The 20,965-nt window shown below is 33.5% G+C and overlaps 3 protein-coding genes across 3 annotated transcripts; all 3 read left to right on the top strand.

The window, feature by feature from the left end:
• The first annotated feature begins 7,041 nt into the window (after positions 1 to 7,041).
• LOC107622006 (uncharacterized) lies at positions 7,042 to 7,854 on the top strand. Its single transcript, XM_016323950.3, has one exon. It carries the CDS (start codon positions 7,125 to 7,127, stop codon positions 7,755 to 7,757), a length of 633 nt encoding a protein of 210 aa, XP_016179436.1. The 5' UTR covers positions 7,042 to 7,124; the 3' UTR covers positions 7,758 to 7,854.
• A 1,988-nt stretch (positions 7,855 to 9,842) lies between these two features.
• Positions 9,843 to 17,139, top strand: LOC107623193 (putative glutathione peroxidase 4). The gene is made up of 7 exons (XM_088488165.1): positions 9,843 to 9,858; positions 15,208 to 15,236; positions 15,439 to 15,515; positions 15,610 to 15,671; positions 15,792 to 15,910; positions 16,749 to 16,816; positions 17,028 to 17,139. Exons 1-6 carry the CDS (start codon positions 9,843 to 9,845, stop codon positions 16,782 to 16,784), a joined length of 339 nt encoding a protein of 112 aa, XP_088344291.1. The 3' UTR covers positions 16,785 to 16,816; positions 17,028 to 17,139.
• Positions 12,527 to 14,085, top strand: LOC107623194 (putative beta-1,3-galactosyltransferase 3). The gene is made up of 7 exons (XM_088501553.1): positions 12,527 to 12,653; positions 12,744 to 12,949; positions 13,031 to 13,080; positions 13,185 to 13,378; positions 13,525 to 13,587; positions 13,675 to 13,747; positions 13,965 to 14,085. Exons 1-6 carry the CDS (start codon positions 12,527 to 12,529, stop codon positions 13,725 to 13,727), a joined length of 693 nt encoding a protein of 230 aa, XP_088357679.1. The 3' UTR covers positions 13,728 to 13,747; positions 13,965 to 14,085.
• Positions 17,140 to 20,965: the final 3,826 nt, after the last annotated feature.

Genomic DNA, 20,965 nt, shown 5'->3' with positions numbered 1-20,965 from the left:
TCTGTAAACCATGGTACTTTTTTAGTTTCTCTCTAATCCTTCTTATGACTTAAGATCTCTTTCATGAACTTAGCATAAGAGGGTATTTGCTCAAGTGCCTCTGCAAACGGAATCTTTATTTCAAGAGTCCTGAGATAGTCTGCAAAGAAGGCAAATTGTTTATCCTATTTCGCTTGGCAGAGTTTCTAAGGATAAGGCATCTTGGCTTTATATTCTTCAACCTTAGTTGCTGCAGGTTTACTTCCTACAGAAGTGGTTGGAGAAGCCTGCCTAAGGGGGTTGTTATCAGCACTTGCAGGTGTCTGATCCCCATTGGCGTTTAAACGCCAGAGTTGGGTGACGTATGGGTGTTTAACACCAGATTGCCACCCTTTTCTGGCATTTAGACGCCAGAATTGGCCATCCACTGGGCGTTTAACACCAATTTTTCACGCTTTTGTGGCGTTTGAACGCCAGAATCATTCCTCTCTGGGCTCTTACTATCCTCAGAGGGATTTTGGGCAGTGGCTTAGTCATCCTCTGTCAGTTGTTCCTTTCTTGGCTTTCTGCTACCTTGAGTTGAGACATTCAATGTCTTTCCACTCCTTAAATGAACAGCTTGGCATTCTTCTATTATCTGTTTAGATAACTGCTGTCTTGTCTGATTCAAGTGTTTTTCCATATTCTGGTTAGCATCTTTGGTTTCTTGTAGCATCTCTTTAAATTCTGCTAACTATTTTGTTATAGAAAATAGTTGCTGATTAAGTTCAGCAATTTGTTCTGAAGAACTAAGTTCAGTGGATATTGCCTCAGCCTCCTCCTTCACGGAGGTCTCACCACTTGAGTACAGGTGCTGATTTCTGGCAACTGTATCAATGAGCTCTTGAGCCTCTTTATTTGTCTTTCTCATATGTATAGATCCACCAGCTGAGTGGTCTAGAGATATCTGGGCCTTTTCTGTAAGCCCATAGTAAAAAATGTCTAACTGCACCCATTCTGAAAATATTTCAGAGGGGCATTTCCTTAGCATCTCTCTGTACCTCTCCCAGGCATTATAAAGAGATTAATTATCCTCTTGTTTAAAGCCTTAGATGTCCAGCCTTAGCTGTGTCATCCTTTTTGGAGGGAAGTATTGATTCAGGAATTTGTCTGATAACTGTTTCCATGTTCTTATGCTTGCTGTGGGTTGGTTATTTAGCCACCTCTTAGCTTGATCTTTTACAGCAAATGGAAACAGTAATAATCTGTAGACATCATGATCTACTTCCTTATCATGTACTGCGTCAGCAATTTGTAAGAACTGTGCCAAAAACTCAGTAGGTTCTTCCTATGGAAGACCGGAATACTGACAATTTTGCTGCACCATGATAATGAGCTGAGGGTTTAGCTCAAAACTGCTGGCTCTGATGGGAGGGTATACAGATAATTTTGCTGGCTCAAAACTACTCCCATAGGAAGCATTAGTGGGGTTAGCATATGACCCCAAAGTCCTTCTAGACTGTTCATTTCCACTTGAGTCCATAATGAACCTCTCTTGTTTTTGTATACACAGTTAACAAGGAAATGAAAAGATGTGTGTCTCTATGTCAGGATATAGAGCACTAGTATTGGAAGATGAGATAGAAAAGAAAAAAAATGGATGTGGAAGAAGGATTATGTTTTGAAAAATAAAAATAGAATAAAAAAAATTAAAATATTTTTGTTTTTATTTTATTTATTTAATGCTAATTTGAAATCAAAGAAATTAAAATAAAGTAAATGGGAAAAATGGTATAAGTTTCGAAAATTAAAAGAACAGAAATAAAAGAAATTAGAAAACTAAATTAATTAATTAATTAAAAAGATTGAAAAATTATGGGTGAGGATTTTCGAAAAATGAAGAGAGAGAAAGTAGTTAGGAAGTTTTGAAAAAGACATGTCTTAAAATTGAAGATACTTGTAAGAAAATAAATAAATAAAAGAAAAGATTTGAAAAAGATATGATTTTAAAATTTTAATGGTTGAAATTTTCTTAACAAGAAAACACCAAACTTAAAATTTTTCAATCAAAATAATAAAATAGGACAAGTAATTCGAAAATTATAAAAAAAGAAAAAAAAATTTGAAAAAAATTTGATTTTAAGATTTGAGATTAGAAAACATAAGATAAGTTAGGTAAGAGAAGATAAGGAATTTTAAGAGAAGATAAGTTTTTAAATTTTGAATTTTGAATTTTGAAAAAGTCAACAATATAAGATAAAGATTTGAAAAAGATTTAAATTTTGAAAAGGTTTGATTTTTAAAATTTTAAATTTAAATTTTGAAATTTGAATTTTGAATTTTGGAATTTAATTGAAATTTGAAAATTGAATTTGAAATAAGATAAGATAAGATTTTGAAAAAGATATGATTTTTGAAAAAGATTTGAATTTTGAAATTTAAAACTAAGATAAGATAAGATAAAAATTTTAAAAAAAATCTGAATTTTTTTTACATAAATTTCGAAAATTCAATTAAAATAAAGAGAAAAGATATTTTTTTATTTTTTGAATTTAATGAGGAAAGAGAAAAACAATAAAATAACACCAAACTTATAATATTTAGATCAAAACAAAGAAAACAAACAAGAAAACTTTGAATGTCAAGATGAACACCAAGAACACTTTGAAGATCAAGATGAACACCAAGAACAAATTCTGGAAATCTTTAGGAAAATAAAAACACAAAGGACACTAAACTAGAAAATTTTTATACTTTGGACACTAATAATTCGAAAATGCACAAGAAAAACAAGGAAAGACACAAAAGCAAGAAAAACTAAAGATCAAACAAGGAAAATAAATGAGAACAACTTGAAGATCAAGAAAGAACAAAGAACATAAAACTCAAAAATATGAAGAATAAAAAGAACATACAATTCGAAAAATTTGAAGGAAAATAAAAACATGCATTTGACACCAAACTTAAAACATGAAACTAAACTCAAACAGAAGACTCAAAGGAAAATTAAAGATTAATAAAGAAAAATAAGATTTTTGAAAAGAAAATAAAAGACTCAAATTTAGTGACTCTAAACCAAAAAGATAAATTTTTCCTAATCTAAGCAACAAGATAAACCGTCAGTTGTTCAAACTCGAACAATCCCCAGCAACGGTGCCAAAAACTTGGTGCACGGAATTGCAATCACACCTTTGCAACCCCGCACAACTAACCAGCAAGTGCACTGGGTCGTCCAAGTAATACCTTACGTGAGTAAGGATCGATCCCACGAAGATTACTGGCTTGAAGTAAGCTATGGTTATCTTGTAAATCTTAGTCAGGAGATTAATGATAAAAATAATTTTGTTTATGAAAAGTAAATAACATGAAATGAATGGTACTTGTGATTTAGTAATGAGGAACATGTTAAGGTTCCGGAGATGCTATGTCGTTTGAATCTCTGCTTTCCTACTGTCTTCTTCTCCAAACATGCATGGCTTCCTTCAATGGCAAGCTGTATGTTGGTGGATCACCGTTGTCAATGGCTACCATCCGTCCTCTCAGATGAAAAATACCAGGCACGGTTTCTGTATGGCTAATCAACTATCGGATCTCTCGTCTCGGATGGAAAATACCAGGTACAGCTACCGCACATCTAATCGTCTGTCGGTTCTCACTTGTGTCGGAATAGGATCTCTCTAACTTTTTGCACACTGTCACTGCGCCCAACATTCGTGAGTTTGAAGCTCGTCACATTCATCCCGTTCCAGATCCTACTCGGAATACCACAGACAAGGTTTAGACTTTCCGGATCTCAGGAATGCTGCCAATTAGTTCTAGCCTCTACCACGAAGGTTCTAATCTCACAGACTCGGTCTGTGGAATAGAGACACAAGAGATACGGACTTAAGTTGTCGTGCAATGACTACGTTGAGCTCAGGTAGAACGGGAGTGGTTGTCAAGCACACGTTCATAAATTTGAGAATGATGATGAGTGTCACGGATCATCATATTCTCTATATTGAAGTACGAGTGAGTATCTTAGAATAGAATCAAGCGTGATTGAATAGAAAACAATTGTAATTGCATTAATCCATTGAGACACAGCAGAGCTCCTCACCCCTACCTCTGGGATTTAGAGACTCATGCCGTAAAAAATATAATATGAGATGTAAAATGTCATGAGTTGCTAAATGAATCTCTAAAAGTAGTTTTTATTCTAAACTAGTAACTTAGGTTTACAGAAAATGAGTAATTAGGTGTAGATAGTGCAGAATTCCACTTTCGGGGCCCACTTGGTGAGTGTTTGGGCTGAGCTTTCAAGCTTCCATGTGCATATGCCTCAAATTGGAGTTAAACGCCACCCTGGGTGCCAAAATGGGCGTTTAACGCCAAGAAGTGTGCCAGTTCTGGTGTTTTACGCTAGAAAAGGGTCTCTAACTGACGTTTAACGCCAGTTTGGGCCATCAAATCTCAGACAAAGTATGGACTATTATATATTGCTGGAAAGCCCAAGATGTCTACTTTCCAACGCAATTAAGAGCGTGCCAATTGGACTTTTGTAGCTCGAGAAAATGCACTTCTAGTGCAGGAGAGTCAGAATCCAACAGCATCTGCAGTCCTTTCTCAGCCTCTGAATTAGATTTTTGCTCAGGTCCCTCAATTTCAGCCAGAAAATACCTGAAATTACAGAAAAACACACAAACTCATAGTAAAGTCCAGAAATGTGATTTTTGCATAAAAACTAATAAAAATATAATAAAAAGTAACTAAAATATACTAAAAACTACCTAAAAACAATGCCAAAAAGCTTATAAATTATCCGCTCATCACAGAGAATCTGGTATGAAGGTGAATTTTGATAAATCTCGTGCTATCTGTTCTATGAATATTTCTAGACAATGCAAGGATCTCTTCACTGGTATTTCTTCTATCCTCTTTGCTAATTCTCTGGGAAAATACTTTGGTGTCCCCCTCAAGCATGGCAGAGTTACTAAAGCTGATTTTAATGAAGTGGTTGATAAGCTTACTAACAGGCTAGTATCTTGGAAAGGTCGCTTCCTTAATAAAGCTGGTCGGATTTGCCTTGCTAAATCAGTTTTATCTTCTATACCTATTTATAGGATGCAAGTAAGCCTTTTCCGTCAGGTGTGTGCTCTAACATTGATAAGTTTACTAGAAGTTTCATTTGGTGTGGTAGTCATAATCACCGTGGTCTTCATTTAGCATCTTGGAGAGTTTTGACGACTCTGAAAAAGTTTGGAGGTCTTGCTTTGCGGGAGTCGCGGTTGGTCAATTTTTCTTTATTAGGAAAGCTAGTTTGGCAAATTTTGATGAATCAAGAGAAACTGTGGGACAAGATTATGCTTCAGAAATACCTCCAGAATAGAAACCTATTTGCAGTTAAAGCAATGGGTTCTTCATCATATATATGGAAGTCTATTGTGCACACAGCTTCCGTATTAAAGGAAGGGTTTATTTCGGAAGTGGGAGCTCTTTCTAAGAATTTCTGGTTTGACTCTTGGTTGCACTCTGGGCCAGTAGGAGCGAGGGTTAAATTTCTTGATATCTGTGAGGCTGCTTTGACCATTAAAGATGTTTACCGTGATGGAGTTTGGCATTTGGAGAGGATTTACTCTTTTATTCCTAGGGACTTAAGGGAAGACATTCTTAGTTTAGTACATATTTCAGCTTCTAGTCGTGATTTGGGTAGGAGTTGGGAGCACACTCTTTACTCTGCTAAACAAGGATATTTATGGTTAATTCAGAATAATTTGAATTGGGATAGGAATATCAATTGGCTTTGGCTTTGGAAGGCGCGGGTCCCTGAAAAGTTGAGGCTCCTAGTGTGGCTTTGCCTTCATGATGTTGTACCAACTCAATATCTACGTTTTCGGCGATATCTCTCCTCCTCATCCTTATGTACATGTTACAATCAACTTCCGGAGATAATTCTTCATTGTTTTCGGGATTGTGAAGTGGTGCGATCAGCTTGGGTTTCTCTAGATTTTTCTGATGTGTGTTTCTTTGGTTCTCACGAGGTGCATGATTGGTTCAAGCATGGCCTCCTCAATGAAGGTTGTTCCAAATTTGCAGCTATAATATGGTCAATTTGGCAAGACAGAAATATGGGTACTTTTTAGGGAGTTTTTGGATCTCCTGGGTCAATTGCATACAAGGCTCGCAGGTGCATGGTGGATTTTGAATATACAACTCAGAATCGAGTGTGTTGCGTCCAGGGATTAAAATCTCTGTCTTGATCTCTGCCAGAACCTGGTGCTTGGAAGTTAAATTGTGATGGGAGTGTGAACTTAGGGGATGATTGTGCTGGTTTTGGGTGGATAATTCGCGATAGCTCCAGTCAATGGGTAATGGGATGCTTAGAAAATTCCTTTGGATCTAGTGTCATCAAGATGGAGTTGTGGAGTATATGGAAATGTTTGGCTTGGGCTTGGGAGGCAGGTCTTAAGTTTGTTGTCTATGCGACAGATTGCACAGCAGCTTTTGAGGTAGTGACTGGTGGGCAAGTTCCACTCTGCCATCTTGAAAAAGAAGTGATACAACTGATTTTTGAGTTGAAGTTAAGAAGGGATTGGGATATTCCTTTTAAGCTTATCCCAAGAGAAGCTAATGTCGTGGCAGATCGGTTGGCAAAAATGGGATCTGGAGGTAGTGGAGCTGATGAAGTTCACCTTTGGCACCAGTCGCCGGAGGTGGTTTGTCCTATCTTACTGTTAAGAACCTGATTTCTTTTTTTCTTTTTTTTTCTGCTCTTTTATTTTTTCTCAACCAAAAGGTAACATATCTCTATAAGAAATGATTGGTTAGAATTTACCATTAAATTTTTACTTCTCGTATTGAAAGAATCATATAAATATTAATTCAGATGAGAAACCGCGCAGCAATTGTCGCTGATATCTCGAATTTGGAGACAAGGCATATTGGTACTTATGGAGGACGTTTTGATATTACCTTGCAAGCAAGCTGTCCAAAAATTAAAGGAGCCAAAAAGCTTACCCACGCAAAAGGATTTCAGTTACTTTACATGGAAGATGTTTCTGTTCATCCCCAAATTAAAGATATATATTTACTTGAATGCAACAATCAATTTGTGATCTCTCCATATACTAAACCATCTATCAATATTATTGTGTCAATTTAATTTGCATCTATTTTCTCGTTCAATAATGGAACGTGACGGTGGCCATAAACAAACTTCTCACAAAACTCCGTACACTCAGCTTGAACAGGTTAGCTCTGATTTCTTTCTAGCAATTGGCCTGCAAGAGCAAAACGCAACAATATTCACAGCGCTCGCAGCGACACTGGAAAGCGAAGGATCCTCCTCGTCGCTTGATAATGAGCAGGAAGACGATGATAACGCTGATTTCTTCACGAGTTATCAGTTTGAAACGGAGGACCTTCAGTTTCTTGAAAGCGAAGGAAGCAACTACGGTGATGACGAAGGCATGGATGACTTTGACTTCGACGTGGACGAATTGACATATGAAGAGTTAATTGAGTTGGAAGACTTTATAGCGAAGCAGAAGAGAGGGTTATCAGCAAATGAGGTTTCTTCGTGCTTGCATTCCTACACCTTCGATTCTGTTAACGAGAGGAAAAGCAGTGGAACCGATCGGTGCGTGATTTGCCAGATTGAGTATGAAGAAGGTGAAGCGTTGGTGGCACTTCGTTGCGGACATCCTTTCCACACGGATTGCATAAGCAAGTGGCTTCAAGTAAGAAAGGTTTGCCCAATATGTAGCAGTGAAATTTCGGCTCCCGAGATTGTCAATAAACAAGAACCCTTCATTGTTTAGTTACCGTTGTTTTAGAAGATGGGGATGCTCATAAATTTGTACAATATAAATTTGAATGATAACATATATAAATAAAGGTAAATTTTATCCGACTCAAGTTAAGTGCTAAAATGATCTCTGATATTAGTGTGTGCATTAAAATTGTTTTTGAAATTTTAATTATATTAATTACATCTCTAAAATCGATAAAAGTGCGTTATGTTAATCTTTGACTAATTTTCTGTTAACGACGTGATGATATAGTTTGATGATGTAGACTGTTAGTGACACGCGTCACTCTATGATTTGACCACATGTAACGGTATGATGATAAATTGACCAATGACACGTGGTATACTGATGTGAATAGTTGTATCATGTGTCAGAATGCTATTTGGCCACATGTCAGTTTGTGTCTCATGCCGTAACAGTAGTCATCCACGTATCATCTGCTATTTTCTCAATGTAGACGCAAAGTCTCTGATCTTGTATTGAATGCCTCATTTTAGTCCCTAAAATTAAATGTCCCTTCACAAGTTTTTTATCATTTTTTTTAAATCCAAAATTTTCAATACTTTTCAATATGATGTAGTAATATCAATTCTATTTTTCACATATCATTTAAATACAAGTATTTTTATAAAATATTTTTAAAATTTTAGTTTTAATTATATAATTTTTTTCTATAATAACTTAACATTGATAAATTTTATAATGAATAATTAAATATATACATTAGGCATTTCCAGTACCCTCACTATCATCTTTAACCTAAACAAAAAAAAATCAAAAATAATAGTAAAAGTGCTTGAAGTACCTTCACGTTGGTTTCAAGACAGTAATTAGCAATCTACATGAAAAAAATTTAAATTAAACTGTATTAAAAATTAAAATTTTAATTTAACTTTAAAAATAAAATATCGACATAATCTCTCACAAAAGACTAAAATGTCCATATAGCATTAATTAAAAAAAAAACTAAAATACCTTGTATTTCACTATTAAAAGGCTAAAAAAATAAATATGATTTTAACATTAATTTCTAAGAGACTATAATACCCTTATTTTATTAATAATATTTTTATTTATTAAAAATTTGTATTTTAATTTTATATTAATAAAAAACTAAATTACAGTTATAGTTAATTTTAAAATACTAAAATACCCTTTTAGAATTAAAGTTGTTTAATTTTGAATTATATTTAAAATTATAAATTTTTATCTTTAACTATAAGGTTGTTTTGTTTCTTTAAAAAATTAATTATAGGATATTTTAGTCATTTTCAATATTTAAATTTATAATTTTTAATATAATTAAAAATTAAACAACGATAATTCTAAAGGGATATTTTAGAACTTTAAAAATTAATTATAACAGTATTCTAATCTCTTTAATATAAAACTAAAATTCTTATTTTTTTAATAGAAGAAAAATATTTATTAATCGGATAAGGGTATTTTAGTTTTTTTTTTTAAGTTAACAATAAAATAGTTAGTTGTTATTTTTAGTCTGTTAAAATTTAACTATAAGGGTATTTTAATTTTTTTAAAGTTAATGATAAAAGAGTTGATAAATTGCATTTTACCATTTTAATATTTGTTAAGATGTATGGAGTTTATCAAGTTCTTTGTACATATTTATTCCAGTTAAAAGTTTTTTTTTATAATTCCCTCATTCATATTCAATGCTTGACAATATGCTTTCTAATGTTTTAATTTAGAGAAAGTATTGGAAACAATGAAAATTATGAACAATAAAATAAAAAAAGGTAAAATTAAAATTAAAAATTAGACTATTAATTAATTATTTAATCTTATATTTTTAAATTTTAAAAAATTAAGATTAGCAATTAAATATATTCATAATAGGTATAGTTACTCTCAATCTCACGATAATCTCTCGATCTCCGATTGAGATCTCTGGTCAACGGTAACGTGTACGCTGTCGTAAACTCACGCTGCACCGTTGCACTCTCCGCCAGCCATTCCGAGCTGCCCTGGCCTCCCGCCGAAACCTCACCTCGCGCCGCTGGCCTTCCGTAGCAAAGGCAGATTGCTCCACAGCTGCACTCGTGCATCCGCCTTCCCGTTGCCCCCTGGCTGGCCATGCAGACCCACCACAGCCCCCCGATTTCACCGTTGCAGCCTCACCGTGCGCGACAGTTCCATCTGTATCCAGGGCATATGTAGACATAGTTGCACCCGTGCATCTCCCTCAGAACGGCTCCATGCTCACCTTCGAAGGCCAGAAGATCCAGGGCATCCAGAATATCATCGCGAAGCTCACCTCTTTCCCTTTGAACTAGTGCCATCACTCCATCACCACCGTTGACTACCAACCCTCCTTCGCCGCCATCGACATGCTTGTCTTTGTCAGCGTCAACCTCCACCTCGCCAACGAGCAAACACGTCCTCAAGTTCAGCCACCCACTCTCCACCATCCTCCCTTCGCCGCCGTGGTTCTCCTCCTCCTCTTCTTCCTCTTCTTCTTCCTCTTCTTCTTTCTCTTTTTTCAGATGTGATTCGCATTAAGAACAAACATCACATTTACATGAAAAATAAACTTCTGGATTGGATTTAAATAGATACAATAAAATTTACTGGATGTTTATTTTACAAGGTATGTGGATGATTATTTTTATTCTAAGGTGGATGTTTATTTAATTTGAATTGGGTTAAAGTAAATACAATAACATTTGCTGGATGTTCATTTTACTAGATATGTGAATGATTATTTTCATTCTAAACCGACGATCTTGAAGGAGAAGAAGCTCGACGATACTGAAACTGGTTGGTGAAGGAGGGACCAACGGCACAATGAGAGTTTAGAAAAGGGTACAAGATGGTGAAAGGATTAAAAGGTGGATAGTTAAAATGTAAAAAATGAATGTAGAATTTTTAGGAGAGTAAATATGATGGACTATTTTTTTTTTGCCTTTCTATGGGCCAAAAATGTAGTCTATTATTACGTTGTTCACAATTTTTATTGTCTATCTAGTAAAACCGTCTAATTTATTGATTTTATTTCACTTGATGCTGTGATGCGTCTTTCTTTTATGTATTTCAGGTTTTATGGGCATTGATGGTCTTAAAGTTAGAAAAAAAGGTATGAATTTTTGCATGAAGAACAAAAAAACGGTATCTAAAAGTGCACTAGTGCATATGCACCAATTTGTGTGTACACACCATTACTCCAAAATGTCCAATTTTACCAAGTCAGTGATAAACTGGTGTGTATATATTCTTGGACACACATGACATACTTAAAAGTCACTTGGGTCACGTTATTGGACCCTCTAAAGGCCTGGATAGTATATTCTTCAAGTGTTTAAGGAAAAAAATTCAAGAAAAAACAGTAAAAAAGTTTAAGGTTTAGTTTAGTATATTGCAGTTAGGTTTTTTTAGAGAGACAAGCTCTTTCCCTCTCTCTAAATTAAGGTTAGATTAGCTAATTTAGATTAATTTTAGTTTATGTTTTGTTAGTTCTTGCAAGAATAAACGCTAATTTCATCTTTTCTAAGTATTCTTTTAGTTGTATTTTTATTTTTATGCTCTTTTTATTTTGTTGTTATGAATGTTTGACCTTGAATCTTTAATATGATATTTAGTGAATATTTTTCTTATGGGTATTGTTTCTTTATGCTTTTTGATGCTGATTTTATGTTTCTTCTAAATTCGGTGATGTTAGAAATAAATTTTAGTTAACTGCAAGTTTATGTTTGATTATGCATACTAAGTGTTTGATAAAATGTCTAGCTTAAATTTAACATAATTAAGTTGCTTGGCTTGGGAATATGATCTAGGTTAGTCTTAAGTTACATAATTGAACTTAATTAATTATTATTGAAGTAGTTGAATCAAGGTTGCGAGAACCGAATTAGTCATTGAACTGGTAATGGTTCAATAATCTAACTAAAGTCGAATCGTAGTTGAACCGGTTTAATTAAATATACAATAAAATTATTAAAAATTCAATTTACAATTTCAAATATTCAAATATAATTATTTCTAAACTAATAAAATTCTAAATTTTGTAGTTTCAATTGTACTTATGGCTTTGGATTCTACTTGCTCCACCTAGTGTGTTGAGCTTTTTAATTCAAAAAAAAAACTTATACGTATTTTATCATTTAAAATTTACAAAATAAAAAATTTCTAAATAACTTATAAGTTCTAATTAAGTAATCAATAACAATACTCATCACATTAGCAACAAAAATTTAGAATAAGAAAAATTTTAACAATAACTTCTAATAATCAAATAATTAGCAACAATAGAAAATACAATCTTTCACAAAAACTCATAATCACAGAAAATTTGACAAACACTTGATTTTTTAATAAGTATTCAACAACAAAAACTCAATCTCCAAAACCAAAGAATCCAAAAAACAGAAAAACTAAAAAAAAATCCAAACTCAGCATCCATGCTAAATTCAAAATCACATTAGCAAACCCAACTCGGAATACAAAATTAATAACAACCATTAAAATCAACCATCAACCATTATTTCACTACAAAAAAAACATGTTTTAGCGACAAAATTTTAGTGGCAATAATACAATGGCTACTAATTCTTTAATTTAAGTTATGTTTTTGCGGCAATTATATATTTGCCTTTATTACTATATGTTATAATGGTAATTATTTTTATTGCCACTAATAAATACAAAAAAATTTATTTATAAAAAATTTTTAGTGGCTATAGACTTATGGCCAGTATTATTATCATTAAAATATTTTCTTAATGAGTTATTGTTTGTGCTTTTTAGAACTTTGACTTAAAAAAATGTTAGATTCAGATATTCAGAAAGAAAGGGATCTAGCTTATGTTGAAGGTGAAGATTGGTCTCGCCGCCAAAACCCTAATCTCATCGTAGCCGTCGCTGCCGCCATCGCCACCGCCGTCGAGCAAAGTCGCCTCCTCCACTAACTCATCTCTAGATCTGGTAGCAACGCCCAAACCTCTGACATCTACGCCTTTCTTTGACACTGCCGATCTTCAGCAACAAGCTGTGACGTCAATACAAATCCCAAAATCACCTCTCATTTCGCACTCTGTCTCTCCCAGCTCGAATTACGAATGGCCGATCAGAATCCTGCGGAGCCAGAACCAAAGAGCGGCTCCGATGCGTCTTCTAGGATCGAGGAAGTGAGTGAGTGGTCGTCGCTCGCGATTTTTGCCAGAAGGCCTCTGAGTACCGATCCCAAGGTACGGTTCTAATTAACTGTGATTCAAGTTAATTCAAGTTAGTGAGACAATGTTAGGGTTTCGTTCTATTAACTGTTATAGGGACAATCTGCGATATCAATAGAAGATACCTTGAAGATCATAATCTGTAGGTTCACTCAACTTGATCTCTAAATTCTTGTTTGGATATTTGTTAATGACAATTATTTCGTGCTTGGAACTTGTTCAGTACTTGTTTCATCGTGTGATTGTTTAGGAACCAACACAAGAAGCTCTATTCCCTTGAGATGGAACTTGCTGCTGCTAGGAATGAGGGTTTTGTTTTGAAGCATCTGCTTAAGACCAATGGGATTTACTCTAAGAGAAAGTCTTTGGTCATGATAGGTGTACTCACAACATTTGGCCGCCAGAAGAATAGGGACGCCATTCGCAATGTCTGGATGGGAAGTGGTAATTATATATGTTTTGTTCTTTCTCTTGCTTAATTAGAAATCACTGACATTGTAAATTACTCTGCCATGATTAATATTGCACGGTTTGCTCACTGAGATTGTGGATTAGAGGTAGTTTTAACATTAAGAGTTCTTTCTTTGCAGGTGCAGCTTTGAAGAAACTGGAGGATGGAAGGGCATTGTTGCACGATTTGTTATTGGAAGAAGGTTTAAATTCTTACTTTTAATTTTTCTGGGATGAGGGGGCATGTTGGATCCAATTGTGATTCTTATGGCTTATAAACAATTTTGCAGTGAAAATCGTGGAAACAATCAGGATAAGGATATTGATCGTGAGAATAGGCTGACTAATGACTTCCTAATTCTTGTAAGTTTAACTAGTCGAAGGATTTTATTCTCTTTAAGCATTCTGCTTTACTGGAATTTGGCAAGTATTTTGTGGCTTACTGTGAGTGAAAAATGAGGTCTCAGAGCATAAGCTGGTTTAGCTCACTGCCTTTAACTCTTATGTTGACAAGATGATCACGTGGAATCAAATGAGGGGATCCCAAATAAAGCTAAATTGGTTTTTGCTTATGCTGCAGATAAATGGGATGCACTGCAATTATGTTCATCAATGATGAATAATTATCTCAAGGCAAGTTTTAATTTATTGTTATTGGCAAATAATTGTTGCTTTAGTTTTAATTCAATGTGTTGATTTTCAGATTGATTAACAGTTTAACACTAGTATATAGTAACAACAATAATAATAAGACTAAGAAGAATAATAAATTGTTGTTGTGGTGGTGGTGGCGAGTAACTGAATTGGGAAGAGATGTTTTATTTATTTGTCTTGCTTGATTTATATTATGATGCAGAAGCATAGCGGTAGTGAGACACTTGACACGGTAGAGTGGCACTCTTGGGTTTTTTCTGGTCCATGACGGGAGTTTCTATAGTTAACTATGGTGAAATCACATGCTCCACGTTATCTCCTTCCCTTTAAATTGACCTCAGCTGAAGCTTCATTTCTACTCTCTTATAATTGAACAAGCTTTTAATTTCTTCTTCTTTTCTCTAATTCCATCTATGAATTGAACAAACATATTTGGAAAATATAATATAGGCTTTCTGAGAAGAACTGTGTATAAACTAAAATTATAAGTGTTCTACATCAAACATTATTCAGCTAATGACTGCTTGTTTTTGCCAGGAGTAGGCAAGTTGGAAATAGGGGGACAAAATATTCAGGTTCATAACAGTTACAACTTACAAGAGTAATCAATATTGTGAAAAGCTCTTAATTTGAAGACTCATGAGTTAAAGGTCCAATTGAAGGACCTTAGAAACTTGAGGTTGGTATCTATCTGTTGCCCACACAGGATACAGTTCTATACAAAGGCGGTGCATCCTTCCATTTAGTAGTTGGTGTATAGATTATAGATGATTGTATATATAAATATATTTACAAGTAGTGTATCATGGTGCTGGGGATTGACAAAGAAAAAAGTCCCCTGTTATGAACCGGAAGCACCCTCGCTGGTTTGCGTGTCAGTAGTAGTATTCACTATTCTCTTCCACCCTAATCCCTTTTCCCACCCTCATTCCTTAACTTAATTTCTTAATCTGCAGGCACTAGGTAATGGACCATAATGGACCCTCATTCCACCCTAATCCCTTTTTCTTAAGTTGCAATTAAGCTTGTAAGTTATGCTTACCAATTGGTTTATATATATATTGAATGAATTTGGCATTGAAATCAAGGCTAAGGAAAATTGTTATTTGCATCTTGAAGAAAAAGGTAAAGAGAAATAATGGGTGGTTCTCAATCATAACAAGTCACAGCAAGATCAATTCATGAATTCACGGTGAAGGTTGTTATAGTATAATGTTTTTAATCTCAATGTCTCAGTTGAAATAATGGGATTATCATTATTTTGCATGTTAACATGCCCTGTTATCATTGTTATAATTGCTAATAATTATATTAATTAGACATTAGACATTAGAAATTGCAATAAAAAAATTATGTGGGAAATTTGTTAAGAGAGTTAATATTTGTGTTGTTTCACACAGGATTCCAAGGGCAGAGAAATGAACTTGAAGGTCTTCAAAGGAAAAGTTCTTCTTATAGTTAATGTTGCATCAAAATGGTTATTCTCATCTCCTTATAACAAATTTTTTGTTATTATTTTCTTATCATTATTATTATTATTTGCAGTTAACTCGTTTCATTTTTTTAAACAGTGCATTGGGTAATGCAAATTATACCCAATTAACTCAGCTTCATAATAGATACAAGGACAAAGGTATATATGTTACCAATAATTCATTTTTCAACCAAATTATATTATTATTTAGTGTAGCAAAAAAAAAGAGAGAAAATGACTGATGAAAACATTTTATTTGTTAAATAAATAATGTGTTAGGTTTTGAGATATTGGCATTTCCATGCAATCAGTTTTTGAATAAAGAGCCTGGAACCAGCCAAGAAGCTGAAGCCTTTGCTTGTGAAAGATATAAGGCTACTTTTCCCATTTTAGGCAAGGTATGTAACATTTCAATAATTCTGCTTCTTTTATTTCAAAGGGTAAATATGTAAGATTCTAACCAAGACATTTTGAGTTTGAAAATTGTATACCATAATAAAATTATTTCAGGAAAAAAAATTGTTATGTGGGCATCCAGGCTTAGAGGTAGATTTATCTCACTAGCCCACAAAGCATGTGATCACACAGTGTTTGTTACTATATATTTTAGTAGAACTTAGTTATGTGGTCTTCGTTTTGCATTTAAATCCTGTTATGGTCTTTGATCTGCACCTATCATGTTTTGGATTTTAATTTTAGGACTTAATTATTTTTTTAAATTTGACTCTTTTTCTCCTGTATTCTGAAAAATAATTTTAGATGTCAGGCACCTACACATAATTTGTCTCTAGTTATCAATATCTTGTGTATTCAATAATATTTAAAATACTTGGAAGACCATCGTGATTTAAAATACTTGGAAGACCATCATGATTTCAATAATATTTAAAATGTTCTGTATCAATCTATTGGGAACTTTCTGTCCCCTTAATAAGATCTAAAATTGGACAATCTTGAGTGAGGAAATGATGTTAGGATGAAAGTGAGAGCAAAGGAGCTGAACTAGATGGAAAGATTTGTAGAGAGTCTTGGGTGGTGTCAGGATGTGATTCAGTAGTCTCTATTAAGGCATTTCCTCCTTTTCTTCTCTGTTCTATAATCTGCAATACTCATCTCTCACTCGAACTACGCTTGGCACTGTTGACATGTTTATGTTGAATATATATGAGTGCTGCTGATATATTTTTCTTGGTCTTTTATGTCTGTTACTTGTTGCTCTATGCCCTTCTAAATCAGGAAAATGTCAACACGACATCCTCAGTTGCTGTATGAGTCCAAGTTGTACAAGATTCTCTAGGGAGGAAGTAAGGACTGCTGTCTTACATCTTTATTTCATTAGTGCATTTTTTTGAGCCGCTCTCTTTTAATCTGCAGAACATATTTGTTATATAAGTTTATAAATTTAATATTGTCACATTAAACTTCAACTTCAAACATAATCTCCTCAATTTTCCTTGTTCCATTGGTTGGTTGCTTTCTGTTATAACTTCTAAGCCTTGGTTTTGTGCTATCTAGTTCATGGTTTTAGTTTCCGAGATAGAAGATCTGAATAGAAAGGCCTTAATAAAGTTTGGAAGGAAAAACTGTCAGAAGCCAAGGCCAGTGGAAATCCTATGAAGATCCAGGAAGCACAAGTATGGATTATATTTATAGGCTTGTTCATGGTCAGGTTACTATGGTCAATACATTTTTATGTTGGGTTTCATTTTGTTTGATTATTTTGTGATCTAGGACATGGTTGTATTTATGATTTATTGCAACTTGCTCACAAGTGTATCCTTAAGAGAAATTTGTATATCAATATTTTGAGTTTAATGAAATATCTCATTTTGTAGTAATTAATTTCAGTATATTTATATTATGCATAATAATAATAATAATTGGTGGCACAAATAATTGAGATTGTAGAAAAAAAATAGTATTTCGTTGTTTCTAAGAAAATGAGTATACTATAACTAAAAAAAATCTTAAGATTTTAGCGGCAATAGTAATGGCAACTAAAAGTAAATAACATTACAATTTTAGAATATTTTTAGTGGCCATATAAATTGCCGGTAAAATTGATTTTTGCGACAATAGTAATGGCCGCTAAAAGTAAATAACATTATAATTTTGGAATTACTTTTGGTGGCCATATAAATTGCCAAAAAAATGGCCGCTAATAGTTATATACTTTTTGCGGCCATTAAAAAGGTCTTTACCGGCAAATGTTATAATTGCGCCACTAAAACCTTTTAGCGGCGAAGCATAAGACGGCTAATGTCTAATTGCCGGTAAATATATTACCGGCTATTTTTATTGCCGCTAAAAGTAAAATAAATGGCCGCTAAAAGTGATTTTTCTTGTAGTGTTTCAAAAAATCAGCAACAACATAAATTGAAGTAGTAGTGCTTACCGGCGGTGAAGGAAGAAGAAAAATGATGGCGAGGCAGGAAGGAAGTGAGCTCGGAAAGAGAGAGAGGGCTCGAACACAGAGACTTGACGACAAGGACAACGACATCACTCATGATGGAGAACAGAGAGCCGAGCAGAAAGGCAATTCGGGTGGCGAGCCAGTAACAAAAACAGAGTAGTGGAACCGTGCAGTTGCAAGGAGAGGGACGCAGGTGAGGGAGGAGTCGAGGAGTTCTTACTGTAAAAGTGAGAAATAGTGAGGTGAGTAGAGGCCGGAGACCGAAGAGGCGAGCCGACAAGATGAGCAACGAGAGTGACACTGACGTGGGCAACGTGAGCGATGGTGAGGTGGGTGACGCAAGCGACGGTGATGTGTATAAACAAAGATTGACACGTGAGGAAAAGAGGGTGATTTGCTCTAATAGAGTTTTTCTCACTGAAATTTAGGGTGTGACTTGTGAGAGAATGGAACGGAGTTCTGCTATTGCTGGTTTTCTTTTTTTTTTTAATTTGGTTTTGGCCTCAAAACAGCGTTGTTTTGAGAGGAAGTAGCGAACTAAGAGGTAAAAAAAGGGACCAGTTTTGTTAGTTCACTCGTTAAACGTCGGTCTGACAGATTTTTTAACCGATTTTTTGCAGGGTAGTTTTTAGCATCAACCAGACCGAACAAAGAATCAATTCCCGATTAACCTGGTCAAATTGGTCAGTCCGATCCAATTTTCAGAATGTTGAGTTGAATTGACCTAATTGACATAACTCTAATCCAATTTCTATAATATCCCAACTTTTAGCATGTCATATTAAATGCTAATCACTGAGAGTTATTAATATGTCAACCTATGAGATTACATACTACTAGAAAATTATCACGTATGTCTCTAGAGAAAAATAGAATAGGATATTCATGGTACGAAAAGCTAGCCAAGTTGTTATTTGTCATGTAATGAGAGTCGAAATGACTAAAATAGCCCTAGTTATAGAGGCAAAATGTCATAAACAGATAACTCTGAAATAAGGACGTAGCTGAGCGATCAAGGACGACAATGTATTTGTTTAATTTCTTTTGAAGCCATTTACTATTTAACTGTTGTTTACTTTTTTTTTAAACGGTTGTTTACTTAGCCACTATACTTATTTAGATTTTAATAAATAAAACTTTGAAAGTGAATTGACTTGACTTAGGCATATTTAACCATTAAAAATATTTGGGAGTAATAATTTGAAAATAAAGAGTCATATTTTTATTTCATATTTTTTAATTATTACTAAAATAAATGAATAATCTTAGATATAATAAATATATAATTATAGATACTACATATATAAAATTATAGACATTAAGTTAAATAATATAATTTTACGTTATTGTCTTCTTAGAATTTATCTTAATGAATTATAAGTTATGTCCTGAAATATATTTTATTATTTATACAAAATATTCATTTAAAATAAACAGAATGATAAACCAAAAGCCGTGATTACAGAAAAAGAAAAAAATGGCAATACAAAAATAACATGCAAACTTTAACCGTAGATTGACATATTATTTTAAAAAAGAAAATAAACTTAGAAATATGTAATTATTCACTTTAAAATTTTTATTTGGTTATAATATTACTTTTGTATAAAGTATGTACAGTTTCTTTATTATTGACTTTTTATATTATATCTTGTTCACAAATAAAATTGAAAAGATTGAAAAAAAATTATGAACAGAAAAAAATTATCTAAGCATTGTGTGCAAAATACCTTCTAAGATTTTGTTACTTATATTTGAGCTTTAATATTGCACAATGATTTAAAGGTGAAAATAAAAAAAAAACTAATTAAAATAGTTTATATTTTAGTTCTTTATAAAAATTTTATTACTTACTAAGACCAAAAATTAATTTCTAAATTAATTTCTAGATGAAACATGGAAAATAAACTTCAAATAATGATCAATATTGACTATTGGTGCATAATTTTTGTCTTTAGTGATAACAGCTTTTCATAATTTGTAAAATGCATGAAGAACTAATAAGAAATTTTTTGCTATCTGCTGCTAGCATTTGTCATGGGATGTCAAATTTAATAATACCTCGATTTTAATTTTGAACCAAATATAATTTAAATTTTAAAATATAACCGTCAAAAGAATAAAATTTGATAGTTTAAATTAAAACCATTGAATTAGACTTAAAAAAATTAATTTTCATATTCATTTTAAATATAACTTTTCAATATGAATTGAGCATATATTTGGTTTCAAAAAAAATTCCTTCCGCTCAACTGTCCATTTTTTTAAATTGTATTTATACAATTTTCAAAACCACCTTAATTAAATATAGTTTCATATAAATATGTCAATTTAATAATTCATTAACTAAGGAACAACTATGATGTTTCGAAAGTTATCTGAAATGTTGATTTGGGCCTGAATGTGAGCTTTAAAGTTCTTGTGAGACAGTGTCTAACTTGTTCTTATGCTGAAGCGTCGCCATCCGAGTTCCTCGTGAGGAGGTGGGAGTTGTACCTGCAAGAAACTCCGATGCTTAAGTTAGCAAGGACTTTTTGTAGATTTTTAGTAGGTTAGAACATAAATATACTTGAGGGTGTCAGTGTCTTTATAGTAGAGCCAATAACCACTTTTTTTTGGAGTAGTTCCACCTTTTTAGGTAGATGACCGTTCCCTTCATCTTTGGGAGATATGTTTGGATCTATATATCTTTTAGTGAAAACAGAGATAGTATGAGGGATTCGAGGAGACAGTTACTTATTTGGACAAGACTGGTCTCTTATGCCGTGTTCGATCTCCATAAAGAGGTCGGGTATGTGGTAGAAGCCACCATTTTCGGGTAGGCCTTTTATTCTTATTTAGCCTGACTTTATGGTTTGGGTCAGGATATGAATACATGGTATCTTCAAGTTACAAGGGATATATTTCCTATTAATATTAATGACAGCAAAAATATTTTTTTCTTTTTGATTATCGATGATATTCTGCCTAATAACTTAATATTATTTTTGTTTCTACGTGAGTAGCCGGCTCCAAGGTATAGCTCGTTCTGCTTAGTGCT

This window comes from Arachis ipaensis, chromosome B10 (assembly GCF_059453495.1).
Source record: "Arachis ipaensis isolate K30076 ecotype BB chromosome B10, ASM5945349v1, whole genome shotgun sequence".
In the NCBI taxonomy this organism is placed as follows: Eukaryota; Viridiplantae; Streptophyta; class Magnoliopsida; order Fabales; family Fabaceae; genus Arachis; species Arachis ipaensis.
Note: the sequence above shows the minus strand (reverse complement) of the source record. Positions and strands in the feature narration are given on the sequence as shown.